Here is a 17,072-nt window from a genome sequence, read left to right as displayed (position 1 = left end):
CTGCAACCACTGTGCACAGACAGCTACCGACGGACTGTGGCCAAGAAGCTGCCTGACGACCCAGTTGCTGAACATGCCACCCAAGGTGATGTGCTTCACTGTAATGGCTACTTCACTGACTGAACTTCACATGTGGGTACTCTCTCTGTAACATATCCTTCGTTCCCATAACCCCCCTGTCATCAACCTTCACTGGGCTCTCTCCTTCATCTGCCTATCTACAAGTACATCTCTACGTCTATGTCTGTACTCTGCAAACCATTGTAAGCGCATGAGAGAGCCTACATCTCATTGTACCAGTTATTAGGGCTTTTCCCATTCCATTCACACAACATGGAGCACAGGAAGAATAATTGTTTGAATGCCTTTGTGTGTAATTATTCTAATTTTGTCCTCATGATCCCTATGTGAGCGACACATAGGGGGTTGTAGTATATTCATAGAGTTGTTATTTAAAGCCAGTTCTTGAAGCTTTGTTAGTAAACTTTCTAGGGTTAGTTTACATCTATTTTCAAGAGTCCGCCAGTATAGTTTGAGCAGTATTCTAGAATTGGTCACACCAGTGATTTGTAAGCAATCTCCTTTGTAGACTGATTGCACTTGCCCAGTATTCTACCAACAAACCAAGATCTACCCACATGTCTTACCCACAACTAAGTCTGTGTGATCATACCATTTCATACCTACAAAGTGTTACACTCAGGTATTTGTATGAGTTGGCCAATTCCAATTGTGACACATTGATATTATAGTCATAGGATACTATGTTTTTTTGTTTTGTGAAGTGCACAATGTTACATTTCTGAATATTTAAAGCAAGGTGCCAAACAAAAATTCGGAGTTACTGTTAATATTGTCTATAAAGTCATTAATATACAATATGAACAGCATGGGTCCAACACACTTTCCTGGGGCACACCTGAAGTTACTTCTACATCTGATGATGACTCTCCATGTACAAGATCTGTTCAAAAAATTCCAGAACTTTTTTTTACCTCATCTATCATTGCAAATCTTTATCCATTCAGTGGTGTTTCCAACTTTGGAAAAAAAAAAAAAAAAAAGAAAAGTCTGCAGGGCCAGGTCTGGAGAGTACAGAGGATGAGTCAGCACAGTGATTTCGTTTTTTGTGTAGCAGTCATGCACCAACAGGGATGAATGTGTGGGTGCACTGTTGCGATGCAAGAGCCATGATTTGTCTTGCCTCGTTTCAGGCCATTTCCTTCTCACATTGTTTTAAAGATGTTGCAACACATCCTGATAGTACCATTGACTAATAGTTTGTCCCTGTGGCATGAATTCATTGTGGACTAATCATTGAAAGGCAAAGAAAACTATCAGCATGACCTGATGAGCTTTTTTGAATCTTGGAGAAGTTTTCCCGACCCATTGTGAAGATTGAACCTTGTTCTCGACATCATAACTGTAGGCCCATGTCTCATCACCAGCTATGATTATTTTAAGGAACATCTCATTCTTATTTGCAAGATCCAAAAGCTCTTTGCAGATTGCAAGGTGAAGGTCTCTTTGCTCTTGAGGCATGAGCCATAGGACAAACTTGATGGCAACACAGTGCATCCCAAGAGGCTGCATAAAGATTTCATGATATGATCCAATTGAAATGTTACATTCTTCTGCAATCTCTCAGACAATCAGTCTTCGATTGGCATGCACAATTTTATTGATGTTCCTGACATGAGCGAGGGTGGTAGACATCAAAGGGTGTCCTGAACGAGGGTCACCTTGAACTTCCGTCTGGCCCTTTTTAAATTGTGTGAACCATTTATAACACCAAGTATGGCTTAAGCACTCATCACTGTAGGCTTCCTGCACCATTTGGTGAGTCTCTCTAAAGGTTTTCTTGAATTTCACACAAAATTTAATGAAGATGCATTGCTCCTCTAACTCCGCCATCTCGAAATTTGCAAACAGTGTGACACAATATTCTACTCAAGACAGTGCTGTACAATAACTAACAGACTTGTAAGTATGAAACTTTCAGCAGTTATACATTAAACACAGGCATGTGCAGGGATGCCAGCCACATTTCGCTCCAACACACCATTGGTGCAAACTTATGAATGTTGCAGAATTTTTTGAACAGACCTTATAAGATAACATGATGCATCCTCCCTGCCAAAAAGTCCTCAATCCAGACACAAATTTCACTCAACCCATTTGGCCACGCTTTTGAGAATAAATGTAGATTGGTACCAAGTCAAATGCTTTTCGGAAATCAAGAAATACTGCATCTACTCGACAGTCCCAAACCAAAGCTTCCAGTTTTAACAATTTCAGCTGTTTGTTATCATCACCCTTTTCAGTGGTACAAGGGTTAAATTGAGGCAATTCTCCTGGGTTTTCCTTTGTAAAGGAACATTTGAAAACAAGAGTTAAGCATTTCAGCTTTTGCTTTGCGACCCTCAGTTTCAGTTCTTGTCTCATTTGTTAGTGACTGGACAGTAACTGTGTCACTAATAGCCTTTACATGTGACCAAAATTTCTTTTGGTTTTGTGGAAGAACATTTGACAGTATTCTGCTACAGTGGTGTCATGGCCACTGATGTGACATCCTCAAAGAGGTCAGGTCTACTTGTTGCCATTAGATCCAATATATTTCCGTCATGAGTGGGGTTCCAAACTATCTGTTCGAGATAGTTTTCAGTTAAGGCATTTAGTAATGTTTCACAGGATGTCTTATCATGCTCACCACTAACAGAACTGTAATTTTTCCAGCTGATAGTTGGTTGATTAAAGTCTCCACTGATTATTACAGTATGGTTGGGGAACTAATGTGCAGTGTCTGGTGGGGGCAATAGGAGAATCCAATTATGATTTTATGCCCACCATTGATACTGAGTCTTGCCCAAACAGTCTCACATGCAGCTTCAGTTTTCATCTCAGTGGTTTTGAGTTTCTTGTAGACTGTGACAAATACATATACTTTCGATATGCACTTAAATTTTCTCCAAAAATATTACTGCTCTCCCCTTTGCTGCTCACACTACAATCCTACACTTGCCTTATCCTACTGCAACCATGTTCCTACACACTCCCACAAGCAGCACTAGCATCTTTCCCACTGCTATCCTACACCCTCCCTTCCACACTCCTCTTATGTACCCACACTACCTACCTCAGCAAGATTGTTGCCCACCACAGACACAGCTGCAATCAGATCTTAGTGCCCAGGGACGACAGTGGTTTTGCATGCATGAGTTGTGCTTATATGAATTTGTGTTTTCTACTTCTAATGAAGGATGTAGCCCAAAAGCTGAAAATTTTCTAGCTTTTTTTCTCATTTAGCTTGTCCACAACACAATACCTTCTCTGTGTGGTGAGTAACAATCTGTCCATTCGATATCACTGTTATTCCATATTGGACTGTCAATTGTTTCATTGCCACTGACATTTCCACCTGTAATTTCTCTCAAGAGTTACTTGTGAATATCATCACAGGGGTGATTGTTGATGAAATATGATAAATTGACTCAGTGGGGATGAAATCAGTGGAGATCCAGAGACACGAAATAGTGCAAGTTACCACCATTGAGAAATGCTAAACCCGAGGCATTGTCCTATACGCTTATGGTCAAGTCGAATGTTTGTGAAAAGCAGGAATCTGACTTCAAGTCCTGGTCAACACAAATTGTAATTCTCACAATACAGTCATTATTTTTTATATTACTGTGCCTTAAACTGACTTTGAATACAATAGATTCCTATGAAAGTGTAGGAAATTAAACACACTACAGATGTAAGACATTGTGCATATAATGTATAAGCCTCAAAGAACATTAGTCTAATGAAAGCAATAACTGAAAAAAAAGTTTAAAGAGAACTTGAAAATGAAAATAAAGCTATACGTACTCCACTAATTTTTAAAAAGTTGAAAAGTTTGAGAAACTTTGGCTATGCATCCATGACGATTTTGTAGGCTCACAAATGCAAGCTGATCTCTATAGGTAGTAATAATTTATAACCAACCAACAGTTACATTTGAGTCACACATCACACAACTATTTGACATGTCTCTTCATGCTTTTTTGCTGTAATTTTTCAAAATGTAACACTTTTTGCTGTCTCTCTCTTTCTGATCAGTTACCAGTACTATTGTGATAAGTTGACAGATCCCTTATCATCACTGCTCTGGCACTAAAGATCTCATTTATTGCACTCAAGCAAGCATATCATCGTCAGCAACAACAGTGCTTCATTAAATTCTTAATACTCTCATTTTCATCTGCTTAACTTCTTTGCTTCAGTTGTATCCTTATCTGAGATGTGTGTGTGTGTGTGTGTGTGTGTGTGTGTGTGAAAAAGGAACAGGAGTCATAATTTATAACTCTTTCTTCCTCTTCTTCTTATCCTTATATTTTGTAGAAGCAGTTGGAGACTCCAAGAACTTGAAATATGATCCTGTTGTTCTTATCCTTGAATTGGTTCAGTAATAACTTTATTTTTCATTATAGTTAATGTGTGTATTTTAGTAGCTTTCTAGTTCTGTTATTGTTTTCAATGAACAGTATTGTTTTGATTTTGTTATGTACATTAAATGCTACAAAGCAGTATTTAGCAAAGTTGTACTAGCTGCTAAAAATGGCAAATAATACATTCACCCTCCAACACAGAAACAAGCCAAAAACAGTATGGTCAGTTCTGTCAGAGTTAGGAGCAAAAGTGAAAAGATGAGAGATTCTGAAAACTAGATTTGAAAATGATATTATAGTAAGCCCTATTCAGAAGTCCAATTGTTTGAATGAATTACTCTTAAATATAGTCCGCCTACATAGCATAGTAGTCCGCCTCCATAGTGTAGCGGTAGTGTTACCGCCTACCACACAGGAGGCCCGGGTTCGATACCCGGCAGGGGACAGCGTGTTGTGTGTCCTTCATCATCATTGACTCGCAAGTCACCGACATGGTGCCAACTAAAAAGGACTTGCAATACTGTGGCCAAACTCCCCTGAGTGGGGCCTCCGGCCAACAATGCCATATGATCATTTCCATTTTTTTCTTAAATATAGTAAACCCAGACAAGGGTGCCCATACTGGGGGGTGGGGGGTGGGGGTGAGGGAATGGAAAAACATAGGTAGTCAGATGTTTTTCTTTCAAGAAAATGATTTAAAGGTTGTTATTACTCAGGTTAACAGGGTGGGAACTGGAACTTTTTTATGGCTGCTTACAAGTCTCCATTTCTCTTCCAAAACATTAAAATACTCCATAACCCCACCTACGTCTAGCTCACCCCTCCCCCTTACAAACTATCATAAGGGTTCCCTTGAGCACAGATGTAGATGTGGCAGCCTAACAAGACAAGAAAATTTCATAAGCTTGGAAAACAACAAGAATATATATTTTAACAAGTTGTAAAACTCACCCAAAGAGATTTGAAAAATGAAATATTGTCTTTAATAAACAGAAACTGATCTTGGTAGGATGAGACACCTGTATCTGTAACCAAGAGTGTGTATGATGTCATTTCACTTCCAGTGTCAATTATTGTAAAATTAGTCTTTTGAGCATGGATTTTGCCAAATAAATTGAAATATGCCAAGGTAAAACAATTATTCAAAAAGTGATTGATGGAAGATATGGGGAAATGCTGGTCTATCTCTTTTATGTTGGTGTTCTCTAAAGTGTTTGAACATATTGTAGCAAAACAATTTCAAAAACTTCTTTCTATAAATGACACAAGTTTTAAAAACTGAGATTGGACTCTAACAACAAAAAATACTGTAAGTGCCCTCAGTGAGTTTACTAAAAATGTATGCTATTCATTATATAAGGGCAGAGTGCTAACTGGAGTATTCTGTGTTCTTGACAAAGCATTCAATTCAGTGAATCACTCCTTACTTCTGCACAAATTACAGGTAGATGGAATCAAGAGACACTGCTCTACAGTGTTCAATTCTTACTTAACATATAGGAAACAAAAAGTAATTCTCATTTCAGATTCAAGCAATTACTAGTTTGAAATTCAAGCAATTACTCCTCAAAGTGGGAAGCTGTTTATCAAAAAGTTTCACAAGGTTTGAAAGCAGGTCCCTACCTGTTCCTTTTCCAAAAAAATGACCTACCATTTGCTATTGATGTTCATTCAGTTTTATTTGCTGACAATACATCAGTTATAATTGAAAAAGAAGTGCCTGGAAGACTCCCAGAAAGTGTTAAAAAATACTTCAGAAAAATTTGAATCTCAGTTCCATTAAAATGGACTAAAACTAAGCACAACTACACCAAAATAATGCAATTTGAAATTAAATCAGTGGAATAGAGTGAAATAAAAATAACAAAAAATTATCAGGATGTCACAGAAGCAAACCACGTAAAGTTTTTAGGCCTAAATCCTGATAAAAATTTAAATTGAATGGGAAATGTGCACTGCTTAGCAAACAAACTGAATAGCTTAGCATTTGCAATTCATATTTTGCCAGGTGCCACAAATTTAGGCACCAGAAAGATAGTATATCAGTGCTGTTTTGAGTCAGTTATTAGTTACAGCATAATCTTGTGGGGAAATTCAGAAAATATCTCAAGGCTCCTAGTATAACAAAAGAAAATAATTAGAAATGTGTGTGTTGCCAAATGATGGAAATATTGTCAATCACGGTTTGAAACTTTAAAAATATTGTCCGTTTTCACTTTTACATGTATGGGGTGTTGATTTCTGTATGCAAGAGCCAACATACACTTGACACTTATGATTCCCACACATCTGCAGCACTAACCACACAGATTATTTTAAACTTCCAACACCCCATTTCAAACACTACGCCCAAACACTAGAGTATTTGGTGTTAAAAGTTTTGATTTAATAAGAGACAGTGATATATTTTACATGGAGCTTGGTTTATTGAAAAGATTCCTCTTTACTTTTCTGATGGAAAAGTCCTATTATTTTCTATTATTTTGCTGATGATTTCACTGAGGAGAGTTTCACAGACTGAATAAGAGAATTATGTATTTTATTTTTTTTTTTGTATTGAAAACTATAATATGTATTTGTGTAGCTGTATCTCAGAGAGTATACAAAATAATGAAAACTTTTGTATTTCTCCTAAAATATTCTTATTGTAAAACTTGACAGGTCTCCTATATATCACATTAAACGATTTGAAAATTGTGTGTAATGAGACGAATAAATCACATTTCACACTTCTTTTGCAGTGTAAGTGTGACTTCTGCTGGGTGTGTCTGGAGAACTGGAAGAAACACAGTTCAGCAACAGGTGGCTATTTCCGTTGCAATCGTTTTGAAGCAGTGCACAAGGCTGATGAGCGGCAGGGGGCTCTTATCACTGAGGTAAGGACAAAAGTGTGAAAAGTGTTTTATGTCCAGACACTGGAAGTTGGTTTGTAGAACTGATGCTAGATAAAAAATAAATAAATAAACTGTCTAACAACTGCAGTATTACATGTTTTCTTTAATTACTATGAAAGTGAAAGGTGACCAAAATAGAAGATTATTTCAAGTGAATCTACACTCAAAGGAAGGTATGCAATGGTCATTAATGAGAGAGACATTTGTGGCTCAACAGATTAGGCAAGGAAATAAACCAACACCTCAGGCCAAAAGAGAAGCAAAAGAACAATGTTGTTATTGCGGTCTTCAGTCTGAAGACTGGTTTGATGCAGCTCTCAATGCTATTTTATCTTGTGCAAGCTTCTTTATCTCCAAGACAAGGGTGCCCATACTGGGGGGTGGGGGGTACATCCTTCTGAATCTGCTTACTGTGTTCATCTCGTCGCTTCCATTTATTTACACCTTCCCGCTCCCCCCCCTTCCCCCCCTTGCTACCCTCCAGTACTAAATTGGTGATCCCTTGATGTGTCGTACCATCCAATCCATTCTTGTTGTCAGGTTGTGCCACAATTTTTTTTTCTCCCAATTCTGTTCATTACATCCTCATTAATCACATGATCTACCCATCTAATCTTCAGCATTCTTCTGTAGCACCACATTTCAAAAGCTTCTATTCTCTTCTTGTCTAAACTGTTTATCGTCCATGTTTTTTTTCCATGCATGGCTACACTTCATACAAATACTTTCAGGAAAGACTTCCTGACACTTATATCTACATGTGATGTTAACAAATTTCTCTTCTTTGGAAATGCCTTTCTTGCGGTTGTCAGTCTACATTTTATATCCTGTATACTTTGACCATCATCAGTTATTTTACTGCCCAAATAGCAGAAGTCATCTATTAGTTTAAGTGTCTCAGTTCCTAATCTGGTTCCCTCAGCATCACCTGATTTAATTCAATTTCATTCCATTATGCTCATTTTGCTTTTGTTGATGTTCATCTTATATCCTCCTTTCAACACACTCTCCATTTCATTCAACAGCTCTTCCAAGCTGAATTATTTTGTACAGTCTCATCAGCAAACCTCAAAGTTTTTATTTTATCTATGGATTTTAATTCCTACTCCAAATTTTTCTTTTGTTTCCTTTACTACTTGCCCAACATACAGATTTAATAACATCAGGAATAACCCCATCACTCCCTTCTCAACTACTGCTGCTCTTTTATGCCCATGGACTCTTATAACTGCCGTCTGGTTTCTGTACAAATTGTAAATAGTCTTTTGCTCCCTGTATTTTACCCCTGTAACCTTTAGAACTTGAAAGAGAGTATTCCACTCAACATTGTCAAAAGCTTTCTCTAAGTCTACAAATGCTGTGAATGTAGGTTTGCCTTTCCTTAACCTACCTGTTATGAGAAGTCATAGGGTCAGTTTCTACCATTTTTTCTTTTCTTCTGTAAAGAATTCATGTTATTACTTTGCAACCATGACTTATTAAAGTGATAGGTCAGTAAATTTCACATCTGTCAGCACCTGCTTCCTTTGGAATTGGAATTATTATATTCTTCTTGAAATCTTAGGGTATTTCACCTGTCTCAGACATCTTGCCCATCAGATGGAAGAGTTTTGTCATGGCTGGCTCTCCCAAGGCTGTTAGGAGTTCTAATGGAATGTTGTCTACTTCCAGGGCCTTGGTTCGACTTGGGTCTTTCAGTGCTCTCTCAAATTCTTCACACAGTATCATATATCCCATCTCATCTTCATCTAGGTCCTCTTCCATTTCCATGATATTGTGCTCAAGTACATCTCCCTTGCACAGAATGTCTATATACTCCTTCCACCTTTCTGCTTTTCCTTCTTTACTTTGGCCTGGTTTTCCTTCTGAGCTCTTGATATTCACACAGGTGGTTCTCTTTTCTCCACAGATCTCTCTATTTTTCGTGTAGGTGGCATCTATCTTTCCCCTAGTGATATATGCTTCTAAATCCTTACATTTCTCCTTGAGCCATTCCTACGTACCCATTTTGCAATTGCTGTCAATCTTATTTCTTAGCCATTTTTATTCCCTGAAAATTGACATCAGAAAGTTGTGATCATAATTTCATTTTTTCATAGCAAACAGTTGTAATAATTGTTTTTGACTTTTGTTCTGTAATTCTGTCAAGATAACAGACTTGGCAGGAAAGTAGGTTATTTTGATTCAGTGTGCATAATACAGTTGTGAACTTCTTGGTAGATTAAAAGTATGTGACAGATCAGGATTCAAACTTAGAACCTTGCCTTTTTTGGGTAATGCTCTTACCAGCTGATGTAGCCAGACATGACTAATAAGCTGCTGTTACAACTTCTGTTCTCCCACTTTCTAAACTGTACAGAAGTTCTCCCGCATACCTTGTGGGACTACAAGCACACCTACTACAAAGGGTGCCACAGCATAATGATTGTTTCCAGATTGAATATTGCCCTCTGAAACAGACTGTGTTCTATTTAGAAACTTCTTGCCAAATTAGAATGCTATGTAGGACTGGAACTTGAACTCACATCTTTTGTGGATAGTTCAGTAATGAAGAACATTGTCCACTGCAGGTCCTAGACCCAATCCAGTGCATAGTTTTAATTTGGTAGTAAGTTTCAAGACTGTATGCACTCCATTACAGAGTTAAAGAATAATTGTGGTTAATGTAATTGTATTTGCTGCAGTACAGTCATTAATATTGACTGTACTTAAATCATTTCAAAGGATGATAAGTTCCAGAGAATCCATGTCTTGGATATTAAACCTCTTGGCAGTTCTCCCCAGAGGCAGATAAATATCATTTGCTGCGTTGTTGAGACACTGTTTTCTTTGTTGTTGGTGATAACAGATATTTAATTGTAAATTCGTGTATGGATTATTTGGTGGCGCATTGGATCGGTTCTGTCCACAAATCCCTATTCAGTCCTAGGATTTTTTTCTGTGACATGTTGTCATGTTCACACTGGCAGTGATTAGTGTGTGTGAAGAATATAAGGTAGCCTAGTGCTTTAAAGTCAATTGCTAAAATGTAGGTTCTCACTACAAATGCCAATGTTGTTGTTGTTGTTGTGGTTGTCATTCTGAAGAATGGTTTGATGCATCTCTCAAAAGTAGTCTATCCTGTGCAACTTTCTTCATCTCTGAATCACTGCTGCAACATACATTCTTTTCATCTGCTTGCTCTATTCATATCGTGGTCTTCTTCTACAAATTTTACACACCTCACACTTCCCTCCATCACCAAATTTACTATTCTTTGACTTCAGGATGTATCCTATCAACCAATCTCTTGTTTCAGTCAAGTTGTGCCATAACCATATCATTAACTATTCAGTCCTCCCATCTAATATTGAGCATTCATCTTTAGCACCACATTCCAAAATCTTCTATTCTGTTTTTGTCTGGACTATTTATCACCCATGTTTCACATCAATACATGACTAGACTTCAGACAAATACATTCAGAAAACTTCCTAACACTTAATTTTGTATTGTGTGTTAACAAACTCAGAAATTCTTTTCTTGCTAGTGCCAGTCTGCATTTTATATCCTCTCTACTTCAGCCATCATCAATCATTTTACTGCTCAGATAGCAAAGCTCATGTACTACTTTTAGTGTTTTGTATCCTAATCTAATTCCTTCATCACTTGCTTTAATTCAACTACATTCCACTGCCCATGTTTTACTTTTATTTGTGTTCATCAAAACTCTAACCATCATGCTTTTCAACTGCTTGCTCAGTGGAAAGATTGAGTAACATTGATGATAGGCTACAACACTGTCTCACTCCCTTCTAAACTATTGATTCCTTCCTGTTTCTTTGACTCTTACAATTGCAGTCTGCTTTCAGTTCAAGTATAACCTTTCACTCTATGTATTTATTTCCTGTTACCTCCAAAATTTTGAAAAGTGCATTCTAGTCAACATTGTGAAAAGCTTTATCTAAAATCTACAAATGCTAGAAATGTAGGCTTACTTTTCTCCAACTCCTCTTCTGCTTTACACATTCCTACATTTCTTTGGAACAGTAACTGATCTTCTCCAAAGTCAGCTTCTTCCTTTTTTTCATTCTTCTGTAACTAATTCGTGTCAGTATTGTGAAACCATGATGTACTAAATTGATGATGAATAAACTCATGATTTAGTAATATTTACACTTGTCAGCACATCCCTTTTTTGGAACTGAAATTGTTACATTCTTCTTGAAGTCTGAGGGTGTTTTGCCTGTCTCATATATCATGTGTACCAGGAGGAATAGTTTGGCTTGTAGCTAGCTCTCCCAAGAATCTCATTGTTTCTGTGGGATTGTTATCTACTCCAGGAGCATTGTGTGTGCTTAGGTCTGTCAAAGCTCTGTTAATTTTCTCTCACATTACAAGATTTCAGATCTCATCTTCATTTACTTCCTCTTACCTTCCTAGAATATAGTCTTCAAGTTCATTTCCTTTGTATCGCCCCTCCATATACTCCTTTCAGCTTTCCCTTCTTTGCTTAGCATTAGCTTGCCATGTGATTGATTGATATTTATAAAGTTGTTTCTGTTTTCTTCAAAGGGCTCTTTAATTTTCCTATAAGTGGCATCTATTTTTTCCCGGGCATTCACACTTTTACAGCCATGCATTTCTCATAGCCATTCCTACTTAACAATGTGCTTTCTATCAGTCTCATTTTTCAGATGTTTGTATTTTCTTTTGCCTGCTTCATTTGATACATTTTTATATTTTCTCCTTTCATCAATTAAATTCCATATCTCCTATGTTATCCATGGATTGCTACTGGGTGCCACCTTCTTACCTATTTTATTTTCTGTCACCTTCACTATTTCCTCACTCAAAGCTACACATTTGTCTTCTATTGTAATCGTTTCGCCCATTTCAATCAACAATAGCTTAATGTCTCCCGTGGAACTCTCAACTACCTTGGCTCTTTCAATTTATTCAGATCTCAACTCCTTAATTATCTGCCTTTCTGCATTTTCTTCAGTTTTAATCTACAGTTCATAAACAACAAATTATGACCCACATCTGCCACCAGAAATGGCTCACAGTTTGAAGTGACAATATTATGAAGAGGATAAATTGCTACTCACCATATAGTGGAGATGCTGAACTGCAGACAGGCACAACAAAAAGACTGCTAAATAAGTAGGATTTTTACCGAAAGGTCTTCTTCTGAATTTGATAACATACACATACACTTGAAATATGCTCACTATTTTTATTTACTTACACTTGGCATATTTCGTGACAGTACCTTTTCTGTGAAATGGTTACAAGATGGTATTTGTCGTGGCTTCAGTCGTCTAGTGGAAGTATGATTCCACAAATTCAGTTTTGTCTGCTGCAGAAATGACCTGGTTCAATGCGTTTGCCTCATTTTTGGTGCTTCAAATACCATTTCTTCGAATGTGGTTTCTTCTTAAGGTTTATATAAAAAAAGTAGTAACATAATTCATTTTTTTCCTTCCAAATTATTATGACGGCGACCTGCACATTGTTCTACCATCAACACACACCAAGAGTTCACTGCCGACTGACTACAGTCAAAGACGACTCCAGCGTCAAAGACATTTTACACAACACACAAGCTTCCACTTGTAATCAGTCTCTCTGATATTCTTCGTCACATTTACTAATAGTAATCAATATGCTGTCACTCTCAAAAATATAAGTCAATTAACATATAATAAGGCAAAGTACAATAAAAAAAATTCTGACAAAAATATAAGAAAACATTTACAATTTGGCATTGACAAATCCGGTAGAAAATAACACATCTCCCAGACATGAGAAATATTCTAACATACAGCACACAGATTGAAAATAATAGTAAGATAAAACTCCTTTGCTAGGATAAGATATCTACAACCACTTCTTTGGTCACACTGTGCCAACTGGCTCTTGAACATATATAGTGTAGTGTTTTTTATATATATTTGCTTTTATATATTTTTTTACTTCTGATTTTTTTTAAAATTTTATATATATATATATATATATATATATATATATATATATATATATATATATTAAGTCATGGTTTTTTCTTATTTTGTATATTTTTTGCTTGTTGTTGTTGTTGTGGTCTTCAGTCCTGAGACTGGTTTGATGCAGCTCTCCATGCTACTCTATCCTGTGCAAGCTTCTTCATCTCCCAGTACCTACTGCAACCTACATCCTTCTGAATCTGCTTAGTGTATTGATCTCTTGGTCTCCCTCTACGATTTTTACCCTCCACGCTGCCCTCCAATGCTAAATTTGTGATCCTTTGATGCCTCAAAACATGTCCTACCAACCGATCCCTTCTTCTAGTCAAGTTGTGCCACAAACTTCTCTTCTCCCCAATCCTATTCAATACCTCCTCATTAGTTACGTGATCTACCCACCTTATCTTCAGTATTCTTCTGTAGCACCACATTTCGAAAGCTTCTCTTCTCTTCTTGTCCAAACTGGTTATCGTCCATGTTTCACTTCCATACATGGCTACACTCCATACAAATACTTTCAGAAACGACTTCCTGACACTTAAATCTATACTCGATGTTAACAAATTTCTCTTCTTCAGAAACGATTTCCTTGCCATTGCCAGTCTACATTATATATCCTCTCTACTTCGACCATCATCAGTTATTTTGCTCCCTAAATAGCAAAACTCCTTTACTACTTTAAGTGTCTCATTTCCTAATCTAATCCCCTCAGTATCACCCGATTTAATTTGACTACATTCCATTATGCTCGTTTTGCTTTTGTTGATGTTCATCTTATATCCTCCTATCAAGACACTGTCCATTCCGTTCAACTGCTCTTCCAAGTCCTTTGCTGTATCTGACAGAATTAGAATGTCATCGGCGAACCTCAAAGTTTTTACTTCTTCTCCATGAATTTTAATACCTACTCCGAATTTTTCTTTTGTTTCCTTTACTGCTTGCTCAATATACAGATTGAATAACATCGGGGAGAGGCTACAACCCTGTCTTACTCCCTTCCCAACCACTGCTTCCCTTTCATGCCCCTCGACTCTTATAACTGCCATCTGGTTTCCGTACAAATTGTAAATAGCCTTTCGCTCCCTGTATTTTACCCCTGCCACCTTCAGAATTTGAAAGAGAGTATTCTAGTTAACGTTGTCAAAAGCTTTCTCTAAGTCTACAAATGCTAGAAACGTAGGTTTGCCTTTTCTTAATCTTTCTTCTAAGATAAGTTGTAAGGTTAGTATTGCCTCACGTGTTCCAACATTTCTACGGAATCCAAACTGATCTTCCCCGAGGTCCACTTCTACCAGTTTTTCCATTCGTCTGTAAAGAATTCGCGTTAGTATTTTGCAGCTGTGACTTATTAAACTGATAGTTCGGTAATTTTCACATCTGTCAACACCTGCTTTCTTTGGGATTGGAATTATGATATTCTTCTGGAAGTCTGTGGGTATTTCGCCTGTCTCATACATCTTGCTAACCAGATGGTAGAGTTTTGTCATGACTGGCTCTCCCAAGGCCATCAGTAGTTCTAATGGAATGTTGTCTACTCCCGGGGCCTTGTTTCGACTCAGGTCATTCAGTGCTCTGTCAAACTCTTCACGCTGTATCTTATCTCCCATTTCATCTTCATCTACATCCTCTTCCATTTCCATAATATTGTCCTCAAGTACATCGCCCTTGTATAAACCCTCTATATGCTCCTTCCACCTTTCTGCCTTCCCTTCTTTGCTTAGAACTGGGTTGCCATCTGAGCTCTTGATATTCATACAAGTGGTTCTCTTCTCTCCAAAGGTCTCTTTAATTTTCCTGTAGGCAGTATCTATCTTACCCCTAGTGAGACAAGCCTCTACATCCTTACATTTTTCCTCTAGCCATCCCTGCTTAGCCATTTTGCACTTCCTGTCGATCTCATTTTTGAGACGTTTGTATTCCTTTTTGCCTGCTTCATTTACTGCATTTTTATATTTTCTCCTTTCATCAATTAAATTCAATATTTCTTCTGTTACCCAAGGATTTCTATTAGTCCTCGTCTTTTTACCTACTTGATCCTCTGCTGCCTTCACTACTTCATCCCTCAGAGCTACCCATTCTTCTTCTACTGTATTTCTTTTCCCCATTCCTGTCAATTGTTCCCTTATGCTCTCCCTGAAACTCTCTACAACCTCTGGTTCTTTCAGTTTATCCAGGTCCCATCTCCTTAAATTCCCACCTTTTTGCAGTTTCTTCAGTTTCAATCTGCAGTTCGTAACCAGTAGATTGTGGTCAGAGTCCACATCTGCCCCTGGAAATGTCTTACAATTTAAAACCTGGTTCCTAAATCTCTGTCTTACCATTATGTAATCTATCTGATACCTTTTAGTATCTCCAGGATTCTTCCAGGTATACAACCTTCTTTTATGATTCTTGAACCAAGTGTTAGCTATGATTAAGTTATGCTCTGTGCAAAATTCTACAAGGCGGCTTCCTCTTTCATTTCTTCCCCCCAATCCATATTCACCTACTATGTTTCCTTCTCTCCCTTTTCCTACTGACGAATTCCAGTCACCCATGACTATTAAATTTTCATCTCCCTTCACTACCTGAATAATTTCTTTTATCTCGTCATACATTTCATCTATTTCTTCATCATGTGCAGAGCTAGTTGGCATATAAACTTGTACTACTGTAGTAGGCATGGGCTTCGTGTCTATCTTGGCCACAATAATGCGTTCACTATGCTGTTTGTAGTAGCTAACCCGCACTCCTATTTTTTTTATTCATTATTAAACCTACTCCTGCATTACCCCTATTTGATTTTGTATTTATAACCCTGTAATCACCTGACCAAAAGTCTTGTTCCTCCTGCCACCGAACTTCACTAATTCCCACTAAATCTAAGTTTAACCTATCCATTTCCCTTTTTAAATTTTCTAACCTACCTGCCCGATTAAGGGATCTGACATTCCACACTCCGATCTGTAGAATGCCAGTTTTCTTTCTCCTGATAACGACGTCCTCTTGAGTAGTCCCCGCCCGGAGATCCAAATGGGGGACTATTTTACCTCCGGAATATTTTACCCAAGAGGACGCCATCATCATTTAATCATACAGTAAAGCTGCATGTCCTTGGGAAAAATTACGGCTGTAGTTTCCCCTTGCTTTCAGCCGTTAGCAGTACCAGCACAGCAAGGCCGTTTTGGTTAATGTTACAAGGCCAGATCAGTCAATCATCCAGACTGTTACCCCTGCAACTACTGAAAAGGCTGCTGCCCCTCTTCAGGAACCACATGTTTGTCTGGCCTTTCAACAGATACCCCTCCGTTGTGGTTGCACCTACGGTACGGCCATCTGTATCGCTGAGGCATGCAAGCCTCCCCACCAACGGCAAAGTCCATGGTTCATGGGGGGGATTTTCTGCTTATGATTTTCTTTTTAAATGTTTTATATATTTTTTTACTCATGTTTTTTATTTCGTAATTCGCTCCCAATAACATCAGTATAAAGAATAATAAATTGCTCATATATCATGAGGCTTTATCTAAAATTGGTTTTGAAACTTATATCTTTGCATGCATGTCCTCACTTGCATGCCTTCACCCACAGGGAAGACTTAGCTTCCAAAAATTAGAAAAATTGAGAAATGCTCACTATGGAGACTTTTTTTTTGTAAAAAAGTAAAAATAAATCTTTCTCTCATTCTTTGTTACAACAGTGCTTTTTCATCAGTTTCAATTAACGTTTGGCTTCAAATTATTAATTTATACATGCAAATATACATACTTGGTTGTACAGGT

The 17,072-nt window shown here is 37.6% G+C and overlaps 1 protein-coding gene across 3 annotated transcripts in view; it reads left to right on the top strand.

Annotated features, from left to right (window-relative positions):
* Positions 1 to 17,072, top strand: part of LOC126194643 (ankyrin repeat and IBR domain-containing protein 1-like) — a 601,659-nt gene that overhangs the window by 377,002 nt on the left and 207,585 nt on the right. For all 3 annotated transcript variants that reach the window (XM_049932817.1, XM_049932818.1, XM_049932819.1), the window contains one exon: positions 7,172 to 7,306. In XM_049932817.1, coding sequence (XP_049788774.1) covers positions 7,172 to 7,306 — 135 coding nt within the window. The remainder of the gene's footprint in view (positions 1 to 7,171; positions 7,307 to 17,072) is intronic.

This window comes from Schistocerca nitens, chromosome 7 (genome assembly GCF_023898315.1).
Source record: "Schistocerca nitens isolate TAMUIC-IGC-003100 chromosome 7, iqSchNite1.1, whole genome shotgun sequence".
Taxonomy (NCBI): domain Eukaryota; kingdom Metazoa; phylum Arthropoda; class Insecta; order Orthoptera; family Acrididae; genus Schistocerca; species Schistocerca nitens.
Note: the sequence above shows the minus strand (reverse complement) of the source record. Positions and strands in the feature narration are given on the sequence as shown.